At 50.8% G+C, this 20,239-nt stretch overlaps 1 protein-coding gene across 10 annotated transcripts in view; it reads right to left on the bottom strand.

The window, feature by feature from the left end:
* Eps15l1 (epidermal growth factor receptor pathway substrate 15 like 1) overlaps window positions 1-20,239 on the bottom strand; it is a 93,724-nt gene that overhangs the window by 25,402 nt on the left and 48,083 nt on the right. For all 10 annotated transcript variants that reach the window (XM_047531092.1, XM_047531087.1, XM_047531086.1 and 7 more), the window contains exons 13-21: window positions 18,762-18,834; window positions 17,740-17,901; window positions 16,541-16,738; window positions 14,629-14,793; window positions 9,280-9,403; window positions 8,216-8,266; window positions 6,704-6,840; window positions 2,964-3,024; window positions 1,802-1,884 (exon numbers count right to left, since the gene is read on the bottom strand). In XM_047531092.1, coding sequence (XP_047387048.1) covers window positions 1,802-1,884; window positions 2,964-3,024; window positions 6,704-6,840; window positions 8,216-8,266; window positions 9,280-9,403; window positions 14,629-14,793; window positions 16,541-16,738; window positions 17,740-17,901; window positions 18,762-18,834 — 1,054 coding nt within the window. The remainder of the gene's footprint in view (window positions 1-1,801; window positions 1,885-2,963; window positions 3,025-6,703; window positions 6,841-8,215; window positions 8,267-9,279; window positions 9,404-14,628; window positions 14,794-16,540; window positions 16,739-17,739; window positions 17,902-18,761; window positions 18,835-20,239) is intronic.

A 20,239-nucleotide genomic window follows, 5' to 3' on the forward strand; every position in this document is an offset into this window, starting at 1 on the left:
CCCTCCCTGGAGCCAACCTCCCTCAGGAAGACAGGCCCAGTTATGACAGCTTGAGGGGACCACCTGGACCCCTTCCTTTGAGATTGCTGCCACCATGTGGCAGAAGTTTTCTGATTTCAGGAACAGGTTTCGGCTGGCTGGGAGCATGTGTACAGCCACCAAGGCCAAGAGCAAGCAGCCGGGGAAGGCACGCTGCCAGTGCCCTCACCAGCTCCACGTGGCGCGTGGCACTGCAGGGTGAGGGGCAGAGGCTGTCCCCTCCCTGCACCAAAAGACAGAGCCTGCAACTCAGCGCCAGGGCCACGAGTGCCCTGCGACCAGTTCCTCAGTGTGAGTAGACGCTCCGCCTCCGGCCAGGGCAGGATAGGCTCCGCAGCCAGTTCCCGCTCACACGTTTCTTTGAAAACCTGAATGGAACCTCAAGGGTTTCTCCGAAGCCCTGGGCCACCATCACACGCTGCTGTTGCTGCCAACCAAAGCTTTCGGCACCAGAGACTTGTTTGCTCCACCAGCTGAGCGAGCACTGAGTCAGTGAGCCAGGACCCTGGGGAGATGGCTTGGTGGGGTGCCTGGCTTGGGGGCCTTGCAGGAGCATGGGAATCCCACACCGGGGGACCTGTCTTTCACTTTCCCATCCTGTGTACCTATGGGTTTTGCATTCACAGATTCAACAAACCTCAGATTGAAAATATCTGAAAAATAACTGTCTGTACAGAACAAGTACAGGCTTCTTTTCTGTCATGGTTCCCTGAACAACACAGCATCACTGGTTACAAAGCGCACATACTGCCTTAGGTATTCTAAGCCATCTAGAGATGGTTTCGGGTCTACAGGAGGATGTGTGTAGGTTCTATGCAAATACAACACTGCATTACATAAGGGGCTTGAGCATCTGCAGGTTTTGGTACCTGAGGAAGTTCTGGAACACTGCCCATGAATACTGAGGGACCACTGTACTCCCAGGGCTCCATCCCACCCGCAAGCCAATGACAGGACCCACAGAGGATGGGTCCAGTCACTCTGGGTGAAATTCCCCACTCCCATCCCCCTCACCATCATCTGGCTCACAAGTCTTCCCCAACTGGGAAGGGGGACTGTGTTCTGCTTGTGGTCACCTCCCTCTCCGTGGAGTGCTGCTGGCACCTGGGTAGGCACTTGGTAAAATCTGGTGAGATGCATGAAAAAAGCAGAGCCCACAGCAGCGAGGCTGCAAGCTGTGGCCCATGGAAATCCCAGGACAGGCGCCACCCTCACCTGTACCCAGGGTCAGGTTCAGCCACGAGAGCTGTTTCTGGGGCTCTTCCTAGCAGATCTGTTCTCGCTTGCACGTCTGTCCGCAGCCTGGCCCTCACTCTGCAACCCCTCGGGAGCTACATCCTGGCAGCTCCAAGCAGTCGCGCCTTCTCCAGACACTTCATGCCTCGGGTCTGCTGCCCACAACCCTCCTGGGACCTGTGTGCCTAATGCCTTGAGTTCCTCTTCAGCTACAGAGGTGACAACTTGATGATCTGCAATCTGACACTCATCAGCTGCGAGTGGAAGCAGGGGCAGCCAGGGTATCCATGCCACTGGGAGGACCTGGGGCCCAGCCAGCTTCCCAAGGAGGGAAGGAAATGCATCTGACCCCAGTCACGTGCTTTCTAGGCCCCGATGCTCACTCCCCACCTCACGTGAGGACCCATTTCAGAGCTTGGGAGGGGCTGAGGAAATACATACGTGACACCACACACTGTGAAATACACACGGCACCAAGAGGCACAAGACGCGGGCAGAGGCAGGGGGTCCACGGGAGGGGCTTTACCTGGGACATCTGGCTGAAGTCAGCGAAGCCCTCAGCACTATTGAAGGACCCACTTCCGAAAGGGTCTAAGGTTCCAAAGGGATCTGCAATCGGTACCAACAAAGTCAAAGTTACAGGTTGTGATCAGAGCATGCCTTTGGGGGTCAAGGAAAAATACTGGATGGCCCTGAACTGGGAGATTCAGAGGCTGCACTCATGCACTGGAGACCTGTGTCCAGTGAAGGTGCTCGGCACAGCCTCTCTGCCTACGATGGCTCATGGCTTCTGTATCTCAGAGACACAGCGTCTCGTCCTGACAGCTGGCTCCAAGAGGGCCAGTGCAGCTCAGTCTTCAAAGGGGCCATAAGCTCCTGTGGGGGCACAGCCTGCTGGCTTGTTGGGCCTGGAGGGGAGCATGAGAGGGAGAGTGGAGCCACTCGAGGGCCACCGAGACCCACGGTTTATCTAGGCTGTCGTCTGCGGGGAGGGATTTGTCCTTCAGTCGTACTTTTGAGACAGGGTCTTGCTCCGTTGCCCAGGCTGGCCTTGAACTCCTGAGCACAAGTGATCCTCCTGCCTTATCCTCCCAGGAGCTCAGACCACAGGTGTTGCCACCATGCCATCTTTGGGAGAGATGGCTGCCAAGCCCCCTCTGGCCCCAGAGAGACTTGCACAGAGCAGCTGACCCACCCTGGTACCACGCTGCCCTAACCAACATGTGCAAGCTGCTAGGCAAAGCAGCAGGGCCACGCCAGGCCTGTGCCCAGAAGGGAGGTCTTCAAATGCTTCCTTACTTTAAGCTTAGGGGTGCACTTAATTTTATGCTGGGGGCTGAGGTTCCTTCAAACTTAGAAGACACAGCACAAGTGAGAACCCAGGGTCCAAGTGCGGATTCTTTAGGGAAAAATATCAAAGACACAAACCAAATGATTATAAGGAGGAAGGACTAATCTTCAACCACACCGGTTAGTACTGAATTCCCACTATCCCACTCCCTCTCTGGAAAGAAACCAGCTCTTGCTCGGGAAGAAGAGCTGCCAAGGGGGTAACCAACTTGGCCTGATGGTCTCTCAGGCAAGGGTCTGGGAGCCCCTAACTAATGGCACGCACACCGAGGACCCTTGAGTCTGAGGAAGGAAAGCCCAGGGAAGAGTCAGGAAGGAGAAGAAGCCATTGCTCTCACCTGATCCTTTAGAGGAGACGCTGGAGGATGAAAAGGGGTCACTGGATTCAAAGGGGTCCAGCTGAGTGAGAAGAGAGAAGTGTAAAGTGCAGAGCATTTGTTCCCTCGTCCACGCATCCCAAAACCTCCCGACACCTAAGGACATCAGGGCCAGGCCATGGGGAGGGCGAGGTCACTTAAACTTAACCCAGGTAGGAGGACACAGTTCCAACATACTGACCCTCTTGCAGATAATACCTGCACATTCTGGATTTAAAAAAAAAAGGCAGCAACTCGAAGACTTGGAAAGTGAACCAAAGCAGGAAGATTTTGGGGAAGGAAGAATGGAGACGAGCAGAAGAGCACAGCGCGAGGGCAAGTTTCCCAGGCGGACAGCCACACCCTGAGGGTGCTGGACAGCTGGAGCACAGTACAGGTGTTTCAAATTCAAATATGAAACTTGGTGTCTTTCTGGCCTGCACACCAGCAGATGGAGTCCGGGGATGACCACGACCATGGAAAAGGGAAGAGGATGAGAGCCCGGATTCCACTGCCCAAGTCTCAGGCTGATCCTGCACTGTGTGGACATGGACAGATTCAAAGCAGGTGACAGTTGAGGCCAAGGGAACTAAAATAAGATCTGAGCTTCTGTCTGCTGCAGGTCAGGGAGAGAGTTTGCAGTTGCCTGCTGAAACAAAAGCATCCATGTACTCTGGAAGAATGTTAGTGAACTCCAATCTCCATGACAGACACTCACAGCGTCCAGGATACATTTCTGACCCATTCAACATACAAAAATCCAGAAAAATGTGACCAATTCTCAAAGGAAAAGTCAATATGTGGAGTAAATCTCAAGATGACCAAGAGATTGAACTGTCAGGCAAGGAAGACTTTAAAGCAGCAATCACACAGGTACTCAATGAGGTAAGGAAAATATACTTCAAATGAATGAAAAAGAAAAATGATCTTAGCAGAGAGACAGTATTCAAAAGAAACAAATGGGAATTCTAGAATGGAAAAGTATAATACATAGAATAAAAATTTCCCTAGGTTAGCAAGTAAGCAATGACAGAGGAAAGAGCGAGCAAAGTGAGGACAGATCTGTAGACAACAGTCTGAAGGTGGAGAACAGAAAATGAAGAGAGAGTAAACAGAGCCTCAGGATGCTGTGGGATGACAGCAAAAGGTCTACGTGTGTGTAACTGTACCCCAGCAAGTGAGGAGAGAAAAACTAGGGTAGGGCGGGAAAAAAAATTCCAAATAACTGGGGCTGGGGATGCAGCGGAGAGGTGGAGTGCTTGCCAGCATGCATGAGGCCATGGCCTGATCCACAGCACCACACACGCAACCCAAATCACCAACGGTAAAAACTTACAAATATGGTGAGAAACCATTTATAAATTCAAGAAGCTCAGAGAATCCTAAACAGCATAAATACAAAGAAAATCACATCCAGATACTTCACAAACTATTGAAAATCAAAGATAAAGACTGAATCTTGAAAGTAGTCAGAGAAAAATAAGATTGCATATGGGACAATAACTATTCGAAATGAATGACTTCTCGTCAAGGACAATGGAGGCTGGAAGACAATGGAATGCCCTAAAAGCACTGGAAGAAAGAACAAGGAACACTGTGTCAAGTATAATTATTCCTCAAAGCACCAACACGGCTGGGGCGCAGTTCAGGGGTGGAGAAGTAGACACTTCATTTAAAAGGCAGAGACTTCCAGACTGGATTTTAAAAGATTCCCTAGCAATATGTTAATTATAAAAGACAAACTTCAAACAAAGACCTGAAGAGACTGGAAGTAAATGGCTGAAAAAAGATGTTACACAGCAAGTAACCATGAAGAAGATGATTTGGTTATTCTAATACATAGTAAAATAGGTTTAAAGACAAAGAATATCACCAAAGGTGGAAAGGCTGCTGCATCAGGAAGACACGACAATCAGATACGTACGTATCTGACAGAACTTCAAGATACTCAAGGCAAAACTTGACAATTAAAGGGGGAATACACACAATTTCACAATCATAAGAGATTGTTTTAACACCCCTCTTTCAGTTATTGGAAGAGCTAAAAAAAAAAGATAAAGACAAAATACGCATTCTTCTCTAGTGTATGTGGTATGTTCGCCAATATAGAGTGTAATCAACAAGGCTCAATAAATTTACAAGGAATGAAAACATACAGAATATATTCTCTAGTTACAGATTTAGTGACAAATCAATATTATAAGATAATTAGGAAAAAAGGGAATTATCTGAAAATGAAACAACATCCTCTAAATATAGGTAAAAAGAATCACAAGTGAGTGGGAAACATCTCCAACTGAATGACATGATACAATTTATCAAAATGGATGGGTTGCAGCTAAAGCGGTGCCCTAGGGAACTATGTTACTTTCAATGTACATTAGACGACAAAGTCGAAAAAACGATGACTGAAGATTGGATCTTAAGGATTAAGAAGTAGAAGAGCAAAGCAAACCCAAAATAAGGAGAAAGGAGATAATAAAGAGAAGAAAGCTATGAAACAGAAAACAAGCAGTAGATAAAATTACAGAAGCCAAAAGCTGGTTTGTGGAAAAGATCAATAAAATTCATAATAGATCAGGAATGAAAAATTATCACTACAAATCTTAAGGACCCTAAATACTTTTTAAATGTTAATAAGAAAATGAAAGTTTGAGCATCCCTTATCCAAAATGTTTTGGGCCAAAAATGTTTGGACTTGGATTTGGAATATCTGCACATATATAAAGATGTACCTTGGGGATGGGGTGCAAGTCTAAACATGAAATTCGTCAACGATTCTCACGCACCTCATACCCACGGCCTAAGGGTGACTTTATACCATACTGTTATGTACCTGCACTTTGAGTCTGATATTTCACAAGAGGTCAGAGGTCAGATGTAGAATTTTCCATTTATGGTGCCATGTCGGGGCTGGGAGGAGTGGTAGGAATGGATTAATTCCTTTGAGTGGGTTGTAAAATACCCAAGCCTGGCCCCACCCCCATTTTATGCTTCCTTGCTCCTAAGTGTGCCCCTTCTGTACATGGCTATTTCAAATTCTGTCATGTTGTGACATACAGAGGCCCTCACAGAGGTAGTTTCCTCATACAGATTCCAGAACCACGAGCCAAAATGAACCTCTTTTCTTTATAAAGTTCCCAGCCTCAGACACTTTGCTGTAAGCCTAGAAAACAGACGGATGCCACGTTCCATCAGTGCTATGTACTAGGAAGATTCTGTTTTTGAGTGTGTGCTGTTTGTTTTGAGATAGGGTCACACTATGTTGCCTAGACTGGCTTCAAATTCCAGGGCTCAAGGGGTCCTCCTGTCTCAGCTTCTCCAGCAGCTGGGAATACAGGCGTGTGCAACTGCACACGCCTGCATTCTTTGTTGTCTTTTTTGGAAGACAGAGTGGCAGTGAAAGCAGATGACTGCAAAGTGAAGGGGGATGGCATAAAGAATCGGAGCTGTTGACACATGCCCACCCTGCCTGGGTACACTGGGCAGCTGGCTGTGACACCCTGGGACACAGGACGAGTCTCTGCAGTAGAGCCAGTGGCCACCTCGTTACCCAGGAATGAGACTGGGCCCAGAACCCCACCTCCTGGAGGAAGCTGGTCAGCTGTACAGGGACACTATGGCCTGTGCGCACCAGGAGCACAGGCGACGCTGTGGGGAAGGACGGCCTTCACACACCTCGCCAGCACACAGCCGTCCCGAGACATCCCCACGCCACTCACCTTCGAAGGTAAGGAAGGGTTTTTCGTGAATGGGTCTGAGGTAAACGGGTCGTTCTTTGTCTGTTTCTTGAAGAAGTCGTCGGTGGTGGAGCCACGGAATGGGTCGCTTTCTTTGAAAGGATCTCCTCCAAATGGATCTAGAAGGTGTTTTGGAAAGTGAAGGAAAAAGGCCCATGAGTGACGACATCATGAGCGAACCCAGCACAGAACACATGCCCGAGGGATGCCGTGTGCGGGGAGCTCTGGAAGAGGCAGAAGCCACAGTGATACAGGGGCAGTGGGGATCCAGGAGCAGAGGCAGGGAGGAGGGCATGGGCCAGGGAGCCCTCAGGACAACAGCGGTCTCAGGCTCACACAGCTCCACACGCTTGTCAGGGCTCATCTCATACAGGTAACCTGTGGGGTCCAGGGGGTTGGGTCCAGGGCCCCCACAGATACCCAAATCCACGGGTACTCAAGACCCTTCTGAAACATGGCCTTAGTGTTGGCGCTGTACCGAGGTGCATCTTCCTGTAGACTTCAGGTCACTTCTAGGTGACTGACAACACCTGGTCCAATGTGATTAGGACTTGGGCAGTAATGACAAGGGAAAATCTGGACATGCTCAGTACAGGCACAATGCTTTTCTTATTTATTTATTTATTTTTTGAGACTGGCAGAACCATGGATGCAGAACCCACAGGTGGGAAGGACATATGCTTAAAATTGGTGAACTGTTTGTGTGTGTAAATCATACCATTCAATAGAGCAGATTTTAAAAATAATAATAGGCAATGTGGGCAAACCCTCACAGAAAGCATGGGTGGGAGACAGGAATGAGAAGTGACTGCAGTGGGGACAGGGTCTCCTTCGGGGATGCAAATCCTTTGGGACTAGAGGGGTGATGGCTGCACAGCACTGTGAACAGACCATGTGCCACCGAACCACGCACTTTAAAATGAGGAACTCGGGGCCAGGGATGTAGCTCAGTTGGTGAGTGCCTGCCTCGCAAGCACAGGACCCTGGGTTCAATCCCCAGCACTGCAAAAAAAAAAACAAAAAAAAACCTGGGGAACACTTATGCTAAGGAACGTCACCTCAAAAGAAAGAAAGAAGCCAGCAGGCAGTGTGAGCCCAACACCAGGCACTGAATGCCCCAAGGCAGGTGCAGACAGCAACTGGCCAGAGGGCTGGGGGCCACCGTCACAGGGAAGGGGACAGGCTCCTGTGCAGCCGGATGGCGTCTTCTTCCGTCTATGCGGTCACCGTCCTGGCGTGTGTGCAGAGAAGCCCCAGGGTGGGGTGCTGCCACGTGGGGCAGCTGGACCCAGGGGACTGCAGCACAGGCGGCCACGCTGCAGAGGGTGTCTGAACCACCTGGCCACCAGGAGCTCTCAGCGATCGGGGCCTGCGCCTCAGGGTACAGTGAGCGTGGCGCCAGGAGGCTGGGGACTTTCTCGGTGTTCCTCAACTGAACGGAGGCTGGACATATTCTGCAGAGTTGTTCAGGAACCACTCCACAAGGGCCCTTACCTGTTGACGCAGTCTGTTGTTCAGCAAAGGGGTCATTCTGGAACGGGTCACCTGGATTGGAGAGAGAAATGATGAGAACAGCCCAGGAAGCAGGTGGCCCGGACACAGCTGCCTGCCCATGGGGCTCTCACTGCTCCCCACCTGCCTGACTTAAGGAGACGGCAAGGTTTCCTTCTCGGCCGAGTCCAGCCTGCTATTTCCCTTTCTTGGCACAGGAAAATTGGGGAGCAGGCGGGGCAGCTGGCTGAGGTGGTTTTTCTTGGTGAGACACTTGAGATGGAAGGTTAGGTGTGGTGGCTCACTGGCAAGGGCCAGCGCCGGGAACACCCACCCTTCTCTCTCCTGCCATCTCACAGTCCCCCACCTCCTTCGGCAAGAGGACATGGAACCCTGGGGCTATCCCGGTCCCCACGTCCCCAGCAGCCCCAGGAGACACGAGAAACAGCACACCTGAGCTTCAGGAGCTGCCCAATCCGTCACTTAGACCCAAGATGCTTCCCACCCAGGTGTGAAACTTAGAGGGAACTCCCACCGCCTCCTCCCTAGCTTGGCCTTTTTCTCAGGAATGTACAGATAGACTTCTTGGAAGTACTCTTTGGCTCTGAGAAATGCAGAGAAGATAGGAAACCTCGTTTCCAGATTTTTTCCTTGTTATTCTTGACTCATGGTGACTCTGGGTAAACTCATGATTAAGAGCTTGGCTGACGTAGGGACCTGGGGTCTGCTAGGGACTGACTTTCACAACCACTGCTCTAGTGTATGAACCCGTGAGGTGAGCACGGAGAAGTCCGCCTGCTGAGAGACTAGAAGACTGAAGCGCTGGGGACGGAAGGGCCAGCGCAGCTGCCCTCGGCCTGGGAGACCTGCTGGGAGCCGGAAGCCCTTCCCAGGCTAGCTCGAGGCTTCACGTGAGATAGAAAGTCGAGACTTTCTACAAGCACAAAGAACACCTTTCCTCCTTCGTGTCACACGGTACAATTTCCTAGCTTTTCTGCCATCTGACAACTCCAAATGTCACAGAATAAACAGTCCTTCAATGGGAAAGTGAGTTCCAAGTGAGATACCTTTGAAGGGGTCAGCTCCTTTAAATGGGTCAGATTTGAAGGGGTCCTCTGCCTGGAAAGGGTCCGGATGCAGTTCTTGCGTGTTGTTGCTAAATAACAAGGTTTTATTTTTGAAAGGGTCGTCCTAGAATGTTGTGAAGAAACAGGACAGAGGTTTTGTTATTTCAGATTTAAAGCAGTTAAAGTACAGAATTCTATACCTAACTTGCATCTCCATTTGAAGTAGTGTGACCCTAAGAATGACTTGAAAAAAAAAAAAATCACTGAAATGTGGGCTTTAGTTAGTGACTTTTACCACTGGTTCACTAGTTGTGACAAATGTACCATAAGGGACTCTGAGTGTGGGGTATGTAGAAATTCTGCACTATCTTTGCAATCTTCCTATAAATTTAATAAAACATTCTACAATAAAAATTGATTTAAGTGGAAACAACCCAAATATCCATCAGTGGATAAATAAATAAACAAATGTGGTCCATCCATGTAATGGAATATTATTTAACCACAAAAAAGAAAACTGATAAATGCTACAATGTGGATGAACCTTCAGGACATCATGCTAGGTGGAAATAAGTTGATCGCAAAAAGACCACTGATCCCACTCACAGGTCCCTAGAGTCATCAAATTCATAGAAACAGAAAGTAGAAAGGTAGATGCCAAAGGCTGAGCAGGAGGGAATGGGGAGCAAGTATTGAATGGGACAGAGTTCCAGTTTGAGGAAATGGGCCAGGTCTGGAGATGGGTGGTGGTGACGGCTGTACACAAAGCGAGGGTGCTGGACACTGCGGAACTGTGCACTCAGAATGGCGGAGCTGGTCGGTTCTCTTCTTATCTAGTTTGCCACCATTAAATTCCGTTTGTTTACTGCCAGGGCAGGGGTGCACGCCCGCAGCCCAGCTACTTGGGAGGAGAGGCAGAAGGAGCACTTGGGCCCAGCAGTTTGAGGATAGCAACACAGTGACACCCAGTCTCAAAAAACAACAAAAATTAAACCATTGAATTAAAAAAATAAATACACAGCATTTTTGTAAATGTCATAAAAGGAGGTGTAAAGTCACCCAACAGCCAGAGCGCGGGCCTCACTGTGACAGCGTGCACTCCCTCCATTACCTTGTCTCAGTGAACATGCAGCTATGTGGCACTTACAAATGTACAGTGCAACTTGGCAAGACTCTGTCTCAAAATACAAAATACACAAAGGGCTGGGGAGGTGGCTCAGTGGTTAAGTGCCCCTGGGTTCAATGCCTGGTACCAAAAAAAAAGTACCGTTCCTACACCAAGAAGCATGCGGGCTGTTTCCACCGCGGGAGGAAATGAGGACTTATGCAGTTAGAACTACTGGAGCGTAGACAGCACTTTGCATTTTTTAAAAAAGGTGCTTATTTCTAGAAATAAGTAAGCACATTCAAACCAGAAGAAAAAAACATTTACTTTTGAAAAGCATATTTTCATAGTGGAAAATGGCCCAAAAGGGGGTGAGTTTGTGACAGCCCTGGAACAGCATGCTTGGTTTAGAAATGGGGCATATTTTGCTTGAAGACACACCCTCAGTGAAAACATGACTGTTTTCCTGTGATATTTAAAAACGTATACTACCCCTCCTGGATTTGGCAGATCCATCTGCATCTGTGGGGCTGGCAAACCCATCCAGTATTCCAAACAACCAAGTCCACGTCACTTCAAAGCCAGGGCTTCTGTGACAACGCAGGCAATGGTTTGGGGAAATGACATTAAAGGTCTAAAAGAAATTTTCTAAACAAGGCTAATTCCACCTGGGGTAGCTGACTTGGGCCACGAGATGGTTCCCAGAGGTACTGAGAAAGAGAAAGTCACGGATCTGGGCTGTGAAGGAGGACGAAGGGGCCAGCAGGCCTCTTCCTCAGCCTGGCTCTGGAAGAACGCAGAACCATTTTCTTACCTGGGGTAGATTACCTGGGGTCTCCAACCACAGAGCTTCAAGGTAGGGAGACCGAGCTGGGTGCTCAGGCAAGTCAAGCACAGAGGCCCACTGTACTGCACCTGGCGGGGTACGTGGGTTCTGTGGATGCCAGGGTACTGACGACAATAAGCATGCATCCCACTCGTGACCCACAGGGCTCGGGGGCACAGAGGAAAGATGGAGCAGACCTGACCTAAGGAAGCCAACATGCCAGGGAGAAGCTAAAACCTCTCTCATGGCACCATGGATGAGCAGCGTGCTTATTCCAAAAGAAGAGAGAGGGATGAGGACCTGCATGAAGTCCTGAGCTTAAGAGTGACAGCTTGGGCGCACAGTGAAAGCTTCCACTTAGCTGTTAAGTGGCATTTATTAACAAGCTGGTCCTTTTCTTCGGGTTCTGAGTGACACATGGAAGAATGCGAACACCAGGGCAGGACAGTGCAGAAGAACGAGGTTCCGGGAACACTGGCTGTGAGTGCTGCTTTGACAGCTGGCCTGCAAGCTCGCTCTCAAGAGGAACTGGCGCCTTCCCCTGCAGAGGAGGAGCCAGGAGACAGCAGCAGGGGCTGAGCCTGCGGGAGACCCTGGACTCCATCCCCACACCATCGAAAGAGAAAGAAGACTGGCAGGATGCGATGGTCAAGGCACAGGAAGGAGGCTCTCATCCCACTCCGCAGGCGCAGTGTGGAAAACGGGACTTCCCATCAGGTAGACGCTCCAGGCCACGCCTATGGCGTCCCCCAGGAGAGCTGAGCACGTGCCAGCCGGGGGACCCAAGCACAGCAGACCAGTGCAGCCCTGTGCTGCTATTGACAGGGATGCTGCCAAGTGTCACCAGGCGGTTTTGTCATCATGTGACTGTTAGAGTATGTACACAAACTAGCTGGGATGTCACCAATGGCTGTGACCTAAGGTCCGCGGCTGTAACACACAGTGGGTCCTAGACTGAAGGGCCACGTGGTGCCTGGCTCTTAGGATGAATGACGCGCCCCTTTGCTCCATGGAGGGTAAGGTCTCGAGCAAGCTCAGTCAGCAGTCACCTTCTGCCCTTCGTAGCAAACAGGCCCGGGCCTCGGGGTGCTGATGTTGCTGTGACGTCACTTCCCTTACAAGTGCCGGCAGCGATCGGCAGCAAGCTCTGAGAAAGCCCTGCTGGGCACTGACGTGCTGGGGCCCGAGGTGACTCACACCACTGAAGGTCAACAACCTGCTGGCAAGTCACTACTTAGTGGCCCACTGTGGAAGAGTCCCTAGGAGCCAGCTTGGGCATGCCACCAGGGCCGGCTGTGACAGATGGCCCCATCTGTCACAACAGGCTCTCGGTGAGGTTTAGGTGTGGACCACTGATTACTTCTCTCCCAAGACGGGCTGGCGTGGTGAGAAGAAGGGACTAGTTCTCACGACCAGACGAGTCAAGGAGAGACTGTGGCTGTGGGCTGGGCGGCTCAGCGGGACAGCGCTGGTCTCGCATGCGGGAGGCCCCGGGCTCCACCCCAACATCACAAAATAAACAAACAAGTAAATAGTACGGCTTTAAGAATCCTGCATGTCGGACAAGGTCACATCCCATGAGCTTAACGCTGGTGATCTGAGGAGGACGGATGATACAAAGTTATTGACACGCCACTCTGTCACACTATTCTCACCCCCCTACCGTACCCCAAGAGAACTAAGAGAACGGACTCTGCTCTGGAGCAGTCTCGGAATGTAGTGGTGAACAAAAGACCCCCCTCTTCAAACGGTTTATTAAAAAATGGAAACAAACCCAAAAACTGCTTTAGAAATTGTATTTATACAACAAGATAAATAGTTTTTCTTTCAGACACCAGTTGCGGGTTTCTATGTAACACAGCTGACGTGTACATTCCACGAGTGAGTGACAACTGTGTAAACTTGGCCCCACTTAAAAAATAAACAGAAATAACAAGGTTAAAAAAAAAAAAAAAAAAAAAAAAAAACTTGGGAGGGCTGGTAGGGGAGTCCCCGGCTACCTGTAAAATGTCACCTCACTGCCAACTTATATCCAAGGCAACCAATCTTATAAAACCCACAAAAGAGGGAGCTCTTCCCTGGACTAGGACCACAGGACAAGCCAGCTATGCGAGGGGACAATCCAGACAAGAAAACCAAGAGCAGGCCGTGAGGCAGAAACTCACACACCAAGGACAGCCGGGAGCAAAGTGTGAAACCCGGGCTCATGGGATTCACCGAGGAGTGCTTGCTGCTTGAATTGAGACTAAGCTGATGAGGCCCGGGGGGACAGGACCCCACTGCAGTCCCCAAGGGGAGAGAGGCTGAGGATGACAGAGGAGTGTGGGCCAGAGACAAGAGGCAGGTGCGAACACCGACAGTCTTCTAAAGTCCAGGGAGGCCCGTGCGTCCCTGTAAATCCTTGGAAACAAGTACTGGGCAGGAAGGAGAGAAACACATCAAGAAAGGAACAGAGAGGCAGGTCTCCGAGTAGAGAGCCAGGCTGCGTTATCACCAGAGGAAGGAGAGTGAATCCAAGAAGCAGAGAGCAGGACTCGGGCAGAGCCTGGAAGAGGCAGCTGGCAGCGCATGGAGAATGGCTAAGGGTAGCAGAGCGCTGGGAAGATACCAGGCCACCCGCCCAGCGGCTCCCTGGACAGCAGAGACCCACGCACTAGCCACATGACGGACGCCGCACAGGCCTGGGCTCAGGCACGAACAAGGAGCTGCGGGAAGGGTCACACACATCTGGGTATCTGGCCAGAAAGCTCACAGACATGGAAGAAGTCGAGAGCCCACCCAGGGCTTGACCACAGCCGCGGAACACGAGGTCTCAAATAAAGTGCTGAGTTTTAAATGTAACCAAAATTTCAGGAAAGAAGCCAATTTGTGGTCAAAACAGTAATGCCTTGGGAGGGCTGTCTGCCGGTCTTTTACTCTTTATGGACCCACTTGATATTCAAGGTGTTCCTGATGGAAACACACATACACAAGCATCCCCAGGTCCCCTGTTAGGGGACCACACACAGGGAGTGAGGAGACCACATCAATTCTGGCTAGTTCAAGAAGCCCTCTGGATATGGGTGCTTGGCCCACTGTGAATGCTTCTATGGGAGTCTTTAAAAATGTATTTTACAGGCTGGGTAAGGCTCGGGGGTAAAGCGCTTGCCTAGCACGTACAAGGGCCTGAGTTTCATCCCCAGCACCACATACAAAAAAAAGGAGACAGGGATTTTACAAAGGATCCAGGCCTATCACAGGCTTTGTCCTGGACACCAGGAAGGAGTACAGTCACCCACCAGGGCTGCAGGCCAGCATGAACACGCAAGATGGCAGCAAAACAAGACAGCCTACGGGCGAACAGAACCACGGTGGGCCACATGCGGCTCCTGAGGGGGCAGATCCCGGTGCGACTCTAACACATTTACTCAACCTTTACCATGGCTCCAAAACTGCCCCTCTCTGCCAGGGAGACGCCGTCACTGAGGGTGGCCAGGTCGGTGAGGCTGGCGCCACGGGCTCCGCCCAGCGCCTGCTCCTGCTGCTCGAGGCTCCGGTGGGCGTCCAGGCGGCTCTCGTGCAGCTGGGAAAGCTTGCTTCGTGCCTGCGGGACAGAGCATTGCCGTGTCAAGGGAGCCAGGGGCACGTGACAGGCAACACGCTTTCACTCCTGACGCTCAACTTGGGGCAGCTGGCCCGGGACAAGAGTGGGGCAGATGGTCTTTGCCACCTGCAAACCCAGATGTGTCCCGTTCTGCTACTCCAGAGGAGCCCAGGTTCACACTGAACGTTCTGCCGACTCTCGATAATCTGGACAAAACCCAAGTGTGCCATCGCACTTGGCGTCAACAAGCACTCTCTTTAGGGGGGTCTCAGTACGCCGCGTGCTGTCCCTCCTCCCAAAAGAGGACGGTGACACCAGTGAAGAGAAGGCGTTCCACGCATTCGGGGAGCCAGGGTGCGCCCGATGGCCTCACGCCTGCTCCACGCAGGAGCCGCACCCCTCTGCTTCCTCCTCTCCACGAGGCAGCAACAGAAGCTACAGGGAAGCCACCTGTAATCCCGGCTGCCAGGAGGCGGACGCAGGAGGACAGCGAGCTTGAGGCCAGCCTGAGCAACTTAGCAAGACCCAGTCGCAAAAATGAAACCAAAGCTGAGGCCGTGGCTCAGTGGTGGAGCACTCGCCTAGCAGGCACCAGGCCCCGGCTGCACTTCCGGTACCAGAAAAAGGAAAAGGAAAGAAATGATGGGGGTCTGGCAAGGCGGGCATTAATTAGCAGCAGCTGCTGTTGTGATCAGTCACTGTTATCACCACTGTCCACCTGTGGGGCTTGGGTCCACCTGGATTCTACAAACTCCCAAGAGTTGGAAAAGACTGAAAACAATCCCACAGACAGAGACTAACAGTATGGCACAGCACGGGGCACACGGCATGGAGTGGTGCACACCAGCGATCGATTCTTGCTTACACACTGGCAGAAAGAGCAAAGCAACTAGTTTAGTCCAGGAAGGAAACACAGCAAAGTTTCCATTTTCTTACTTATTTTGGTACCAGAGATTAAACCCAGGGATGCTTTACCACAGAGCCATACCCACAAGCCTTTTTTTATTTTTTATTTTGATACAGGGTCTCACTAAGTTGCTTAGGACCTCACTAAATTGCTGGTCTCAAAATTGTGATCCTCCTGCCTCAGTCTCCTGAGTTGCTGGAATTACAGGTGTGTGCCACCACACCTGGCTAGCCATTTTGATACTTGTCAGGGGCCAGGGTGGCAGCTTTTGACTACCACATATGGGAAAGCAAGGAAGGGGCTGTCCTCTGTCAGCAGGCAGCAGCTGTCTGTCCCAAGAAGCCAGCACCATCCTGGAGTGCTCCAGGCAATTCAAGGCACTGGCCTAGGGTCCCATGTGGGGTGACACTGGTGACATGGTGTCCTCACTCAGCACTGTAGAGACGGCTGCTCTGCGTGGACACAGAAGTTATTTCTAGACCTTGTCCTTCTTCTTCTGCGAGGACCAGCTCCTTTCTCTCCGGTGAGTTCTAATGTTCCCACCCAGCCCTGAAGGTGACAGTGCCAGGCTGGCGAAGAGAAGCAAACTGCCTCGGGGCCAAGGTCAGCAGGGCTCTGGGGCACGCCCCGCTCTCGGCTCAACCTCGTCCAGGCCTCCGAGAAGAGAGCCTGAGGCAACAGGGTGAGACAGAAGGAAACCTGCAGTGGCACTGCAGCCGGTCACACAGCCGATGTGGCTGCTCAGGGACGCAGGCTCTGCTTGGCAGAAGAGCCCTGGCGTGGCCACACACGGCAGGGACGCCACGGCCTCCACGGCCTCCACGGCCTCCACGGCCGTACCTGGTTGATCTCGTCTTGTGTGGACTTCAGAGACTTGATGATGGTCTCCAGCTGCACGCGTCCAGCCTGAATGCTCTGCTCCAGCTGGGTTTCCTCCTGCTGCAACCGATTCAACTCGGACTTGGCCCGGTTCAGATCATCCTCCTGGGACTTCAAGTCAGATTCCTGAGATTGGATTTGGGTTTTTAAGGATGAGATCTGAAAGGAGATGTCAAGAGAATTCACAGATCAGGCACTGAAAGACAACTCCGTATGTTCTCACTTACACAGGGAAGTTAAAAAGTTGATCTCACAGAGATGAAGAACAGGACAGTCACTGCCAGGGCCCGGAGAGAGTGTGGAGGAGGAAGTAAGGGAGCGAGGGTGGCCGGCAGGTCCCACCCTGCAGCACGGCAGGCTGACTAGTCAGCAAGCTTCCACCGCACACTCGGAAGGAGCAAGCAGAGAAGGTTCTGAGTATTTCCAACACAAAGAAGGATCAGTGCTTAATGTGTAATGACCAATGACCCTGATCAGATCATTACACATTGTATTCGTGGACTGAAACATCACACTGTGCCCCAGAAATAAGTACGATTGCTATGTGTCCGTTAAAATGAAGGACTGAAGGAAAGAGCCACAGTGGAGGATGAAATGTGACTCCGAGACAGAACTCTTGCTTTGCCTGCTCAAAAGCAGCTCAGTCACAGAGGCGGTCACCCGCCATGCCCAGATGCCTGGTTTCCTCACGGCAATTCTTCCTACATCAGAAGGAAGACAGGAGAGAAGGGGCAGAGCATGACCAAGCACAAGCCATCTCTCCCAGGCTAAGGGCTGAATGTTCCCACGCTAGCCACACAGGAGGTCCTAACAGCTCGGCACAGGTTGCTGAGGCCACAGTCTTCCTGGTTTGTAACTGCAGACACCAGAGGAGGGAGGAGACGCCTCCTGGAATCCCCTCCACATTTTAGGGCACAAGCCAGGGTGATACGTCCTCAGGGCATAGGTTCACAGCACCACAGGTATTCGCTATGACAGGGTCTCTAGGAACACAGGAGGGTGACTTAGGTGAGGACAAATGTGGACGCTTCTCCACAGGATGTCCCTGCACTCTGTTAAATGAGGAGGCCTTGGGGCATTCTGTTTCCAGGCCACCATGCGCTCAGGAAGGCCTGGAGAGGCCCCCGCCCCAATGCCTGCCACCGACTGGAGGAGCTCACCATCTGGGTCTCATCCTGACACTTCTGCCTGACGTCGCTCAGCATGTCTCGGAGTTTGGCCTTCTGCTGGTCCATCTCATCCAGGCGGTCTTGGGCATCCTGTTTCTGAGCTTCTAGCTCTTGCAGACTGCTTGTTTCCCGGTCTAGGTCGTTTTGTAATTCCTAGGGAACAGGTGCAGGAAGTGGACTTGAGACTGGTTAAAAACGAAGTCCATCCAAGATAACCAAACTGAGGGTGGGCAGCCAGGTGCAGTGGCACACACCAGCAACTCAGCATGGGCAACTGAGCAAGACCCTGTTTCAAAATGAAAAATAAAAAGCTGGGGGATGTAGCTCAGGGGTAAAGCACTCTTGGGTTCAATCCCCAATACACAAAAATCAATGAATTAATCAATTTAAAAAGTGGACAAAGGCAAAGCATCTGAAGCGACTTCTCCCTAGGGGTTAGGCAGAAAAGAGAGATAGTGCTTGGGATGAGTCATACTGATTATGAGGATTTCTTCTGAGTTGATGGAAATGTTCTAGAACTACATACAGGTTGATCAAGCACACTGAACATGCTAAAAACTACTGTCTCGTATGCTTTAAAAGAGAATTTCACCCAGTGGCAGAAGGCTGAGGCAGGAGGATCGCAAGTTCAAAGCCAGCCTCAGCAACTTAGTGAGGCCCTAAGCAACTCATGGAGACCCTGTCTCTAAATAAATTTATAAAGGGCTGGGATGTGGCTCAGTGGTTAAGTGTCTCTGGGTTCAATCCTCAGTATATTAAAAAAAAATCACTTTGGGCCTGGGAATGGGGATGTAGCCCAGTGGTAGAACACTTGTCTAGTATGCATGAGGTTCTGGCTCCATCCCTAGTATCTCAAAAAAAAAAAAAAAATTCAAAAAGATCACTTTGAAGCTCCCAAGAATTCACGTTTCTAACTAGTACAGACCCCTGGTGCCTCCCTGCCGCCGACAGGGACGTTTCCCATGCAACACTGAACACAAAGTAGATCTAGCCAAAGCCAGCAAGGTCCTCACCTGCACTTCATTGGTTTTCTGTCTGATTGCCTCTTCCTTTTCTCTGATGTCTTGTTCCAGTGAGTATTTCTCTCTGAATAGATGAAAGCAGAGTAAGTGCCATGGCACACATAACTCTCCGTCCGCCTGAGGCCACTCCATGCACCCCTATGCTGCCCATGATAACCCTGTCTGTGGTGGCAGAAGTCTAAGCACGACCCCATGATCACTGACTCTATCATTCTGGATATGGATTGAGGGTGTCCCCTCAAGGTTCACATGCTAGAAGCTGGTCCCCAGTGTGCTGGTGAAATGACGGAACCTTTGAGAGGTGGGGCTTGGCTCAAGATAACCACACAGTCGGGGATGCTGGCCTTTGAGGAGATTAATAAGGACCCTGGTTAGTTCCCGTGGATCAAGTCTTTATAACAACGACAAGCCTGGCCAGGCACAGTGGAGCACGCCTGTAACCCCAGCAACTCAAGAAGCTAAGGCAGAAGGATCACAAATTTGAGGGCAGTCTAGACAACTTAGTGAGACCCTGTCTTATAAAAGGACTAGGAATGTAGCTCAGAGGTAGAGCACCCCTAGGTTCCATTCCCAGTACTGCAAAAAAAAAAAAAAGAAAGAGAGAGAGAGAGAGAGAGAGCGCGCATGCGCGAGGGAGCACCGGCAAGCCTGGCTCCTTAATCCCTCTGGCTTCCTGTCTCACCATGTGATTGCCCTCACAACACTGTGATTCCATCCACCCTGAGGTTCTCACCAGAGGCTGAACAGGTGGGGTGACCCCATCTTGGAATTTCAGCCTCCAAAACTGTAAACTAAGAAAACTCTTTTCTTTTATACATTACTCAGACTCAGGTATTTTGTTGTAGTAACAGAAAACAGACTAATACAATAATTCCCTCCAACTGTGGGTAGAACCTGAGAATTTGATGACGTGTCCCTCTCAATGCAACCACCCTTTAGAAGCAGAGTGCTTTCTCCACCTGGTGGCCAAAGAATCTGGAGTTCTCCCAAGTATGACAAGGACTTGATGTAACCTTATGGACTTAGAAGGTGGAGGGGCTACATAAGAAGGAACATGGACAGTCCCTAGGAACAAGAGTAGCCACAGTTGACACCCAGCAAGGAAACCGAGACCTCAGATCCACAGCTGCAAGGAACTGGATTCTGTCAACACCTGGATGAGCTTAGAGGTGGGGAGTCCCCCCCAGATCCCCAGCCTAGCTGACCTTGCCCTCAGCCTGTGAGACCCTCATAGAGAGCCCTGTCTAGCCCATCTGGACATCTGACTTTTGGAACTATAAGCTAATACATTTGCATTGTTTTAAGCTGCTCCATGTTGGGTGACTTTGTTATGCAGCTATAAAAAACCATGTATGCTCTATGTCCATATTTACTTGCTTTCTGGGCACTGGGCCCACTCAGAAGCACTGATGGGGTGCAGAGGACCCATTCACAGGCTAGTGGAGAGACTTATGACAAAGAAATGCACA

This window comes from Sciurus carolinensis, chromosome 17 (genome assembly GCF_902686445.1).
Source record: "Sciurus carolinensis chromosome 17, mSciCar1.2, whole genome shotgun sequence".
Classification (NCBI taxonomy): domain Eukaryota; kingdom Metazoa; phylum Chordata; class Mammalia; order Rodentia; family Sciuridae; genus Sciurus; species Sciurus carolinensis.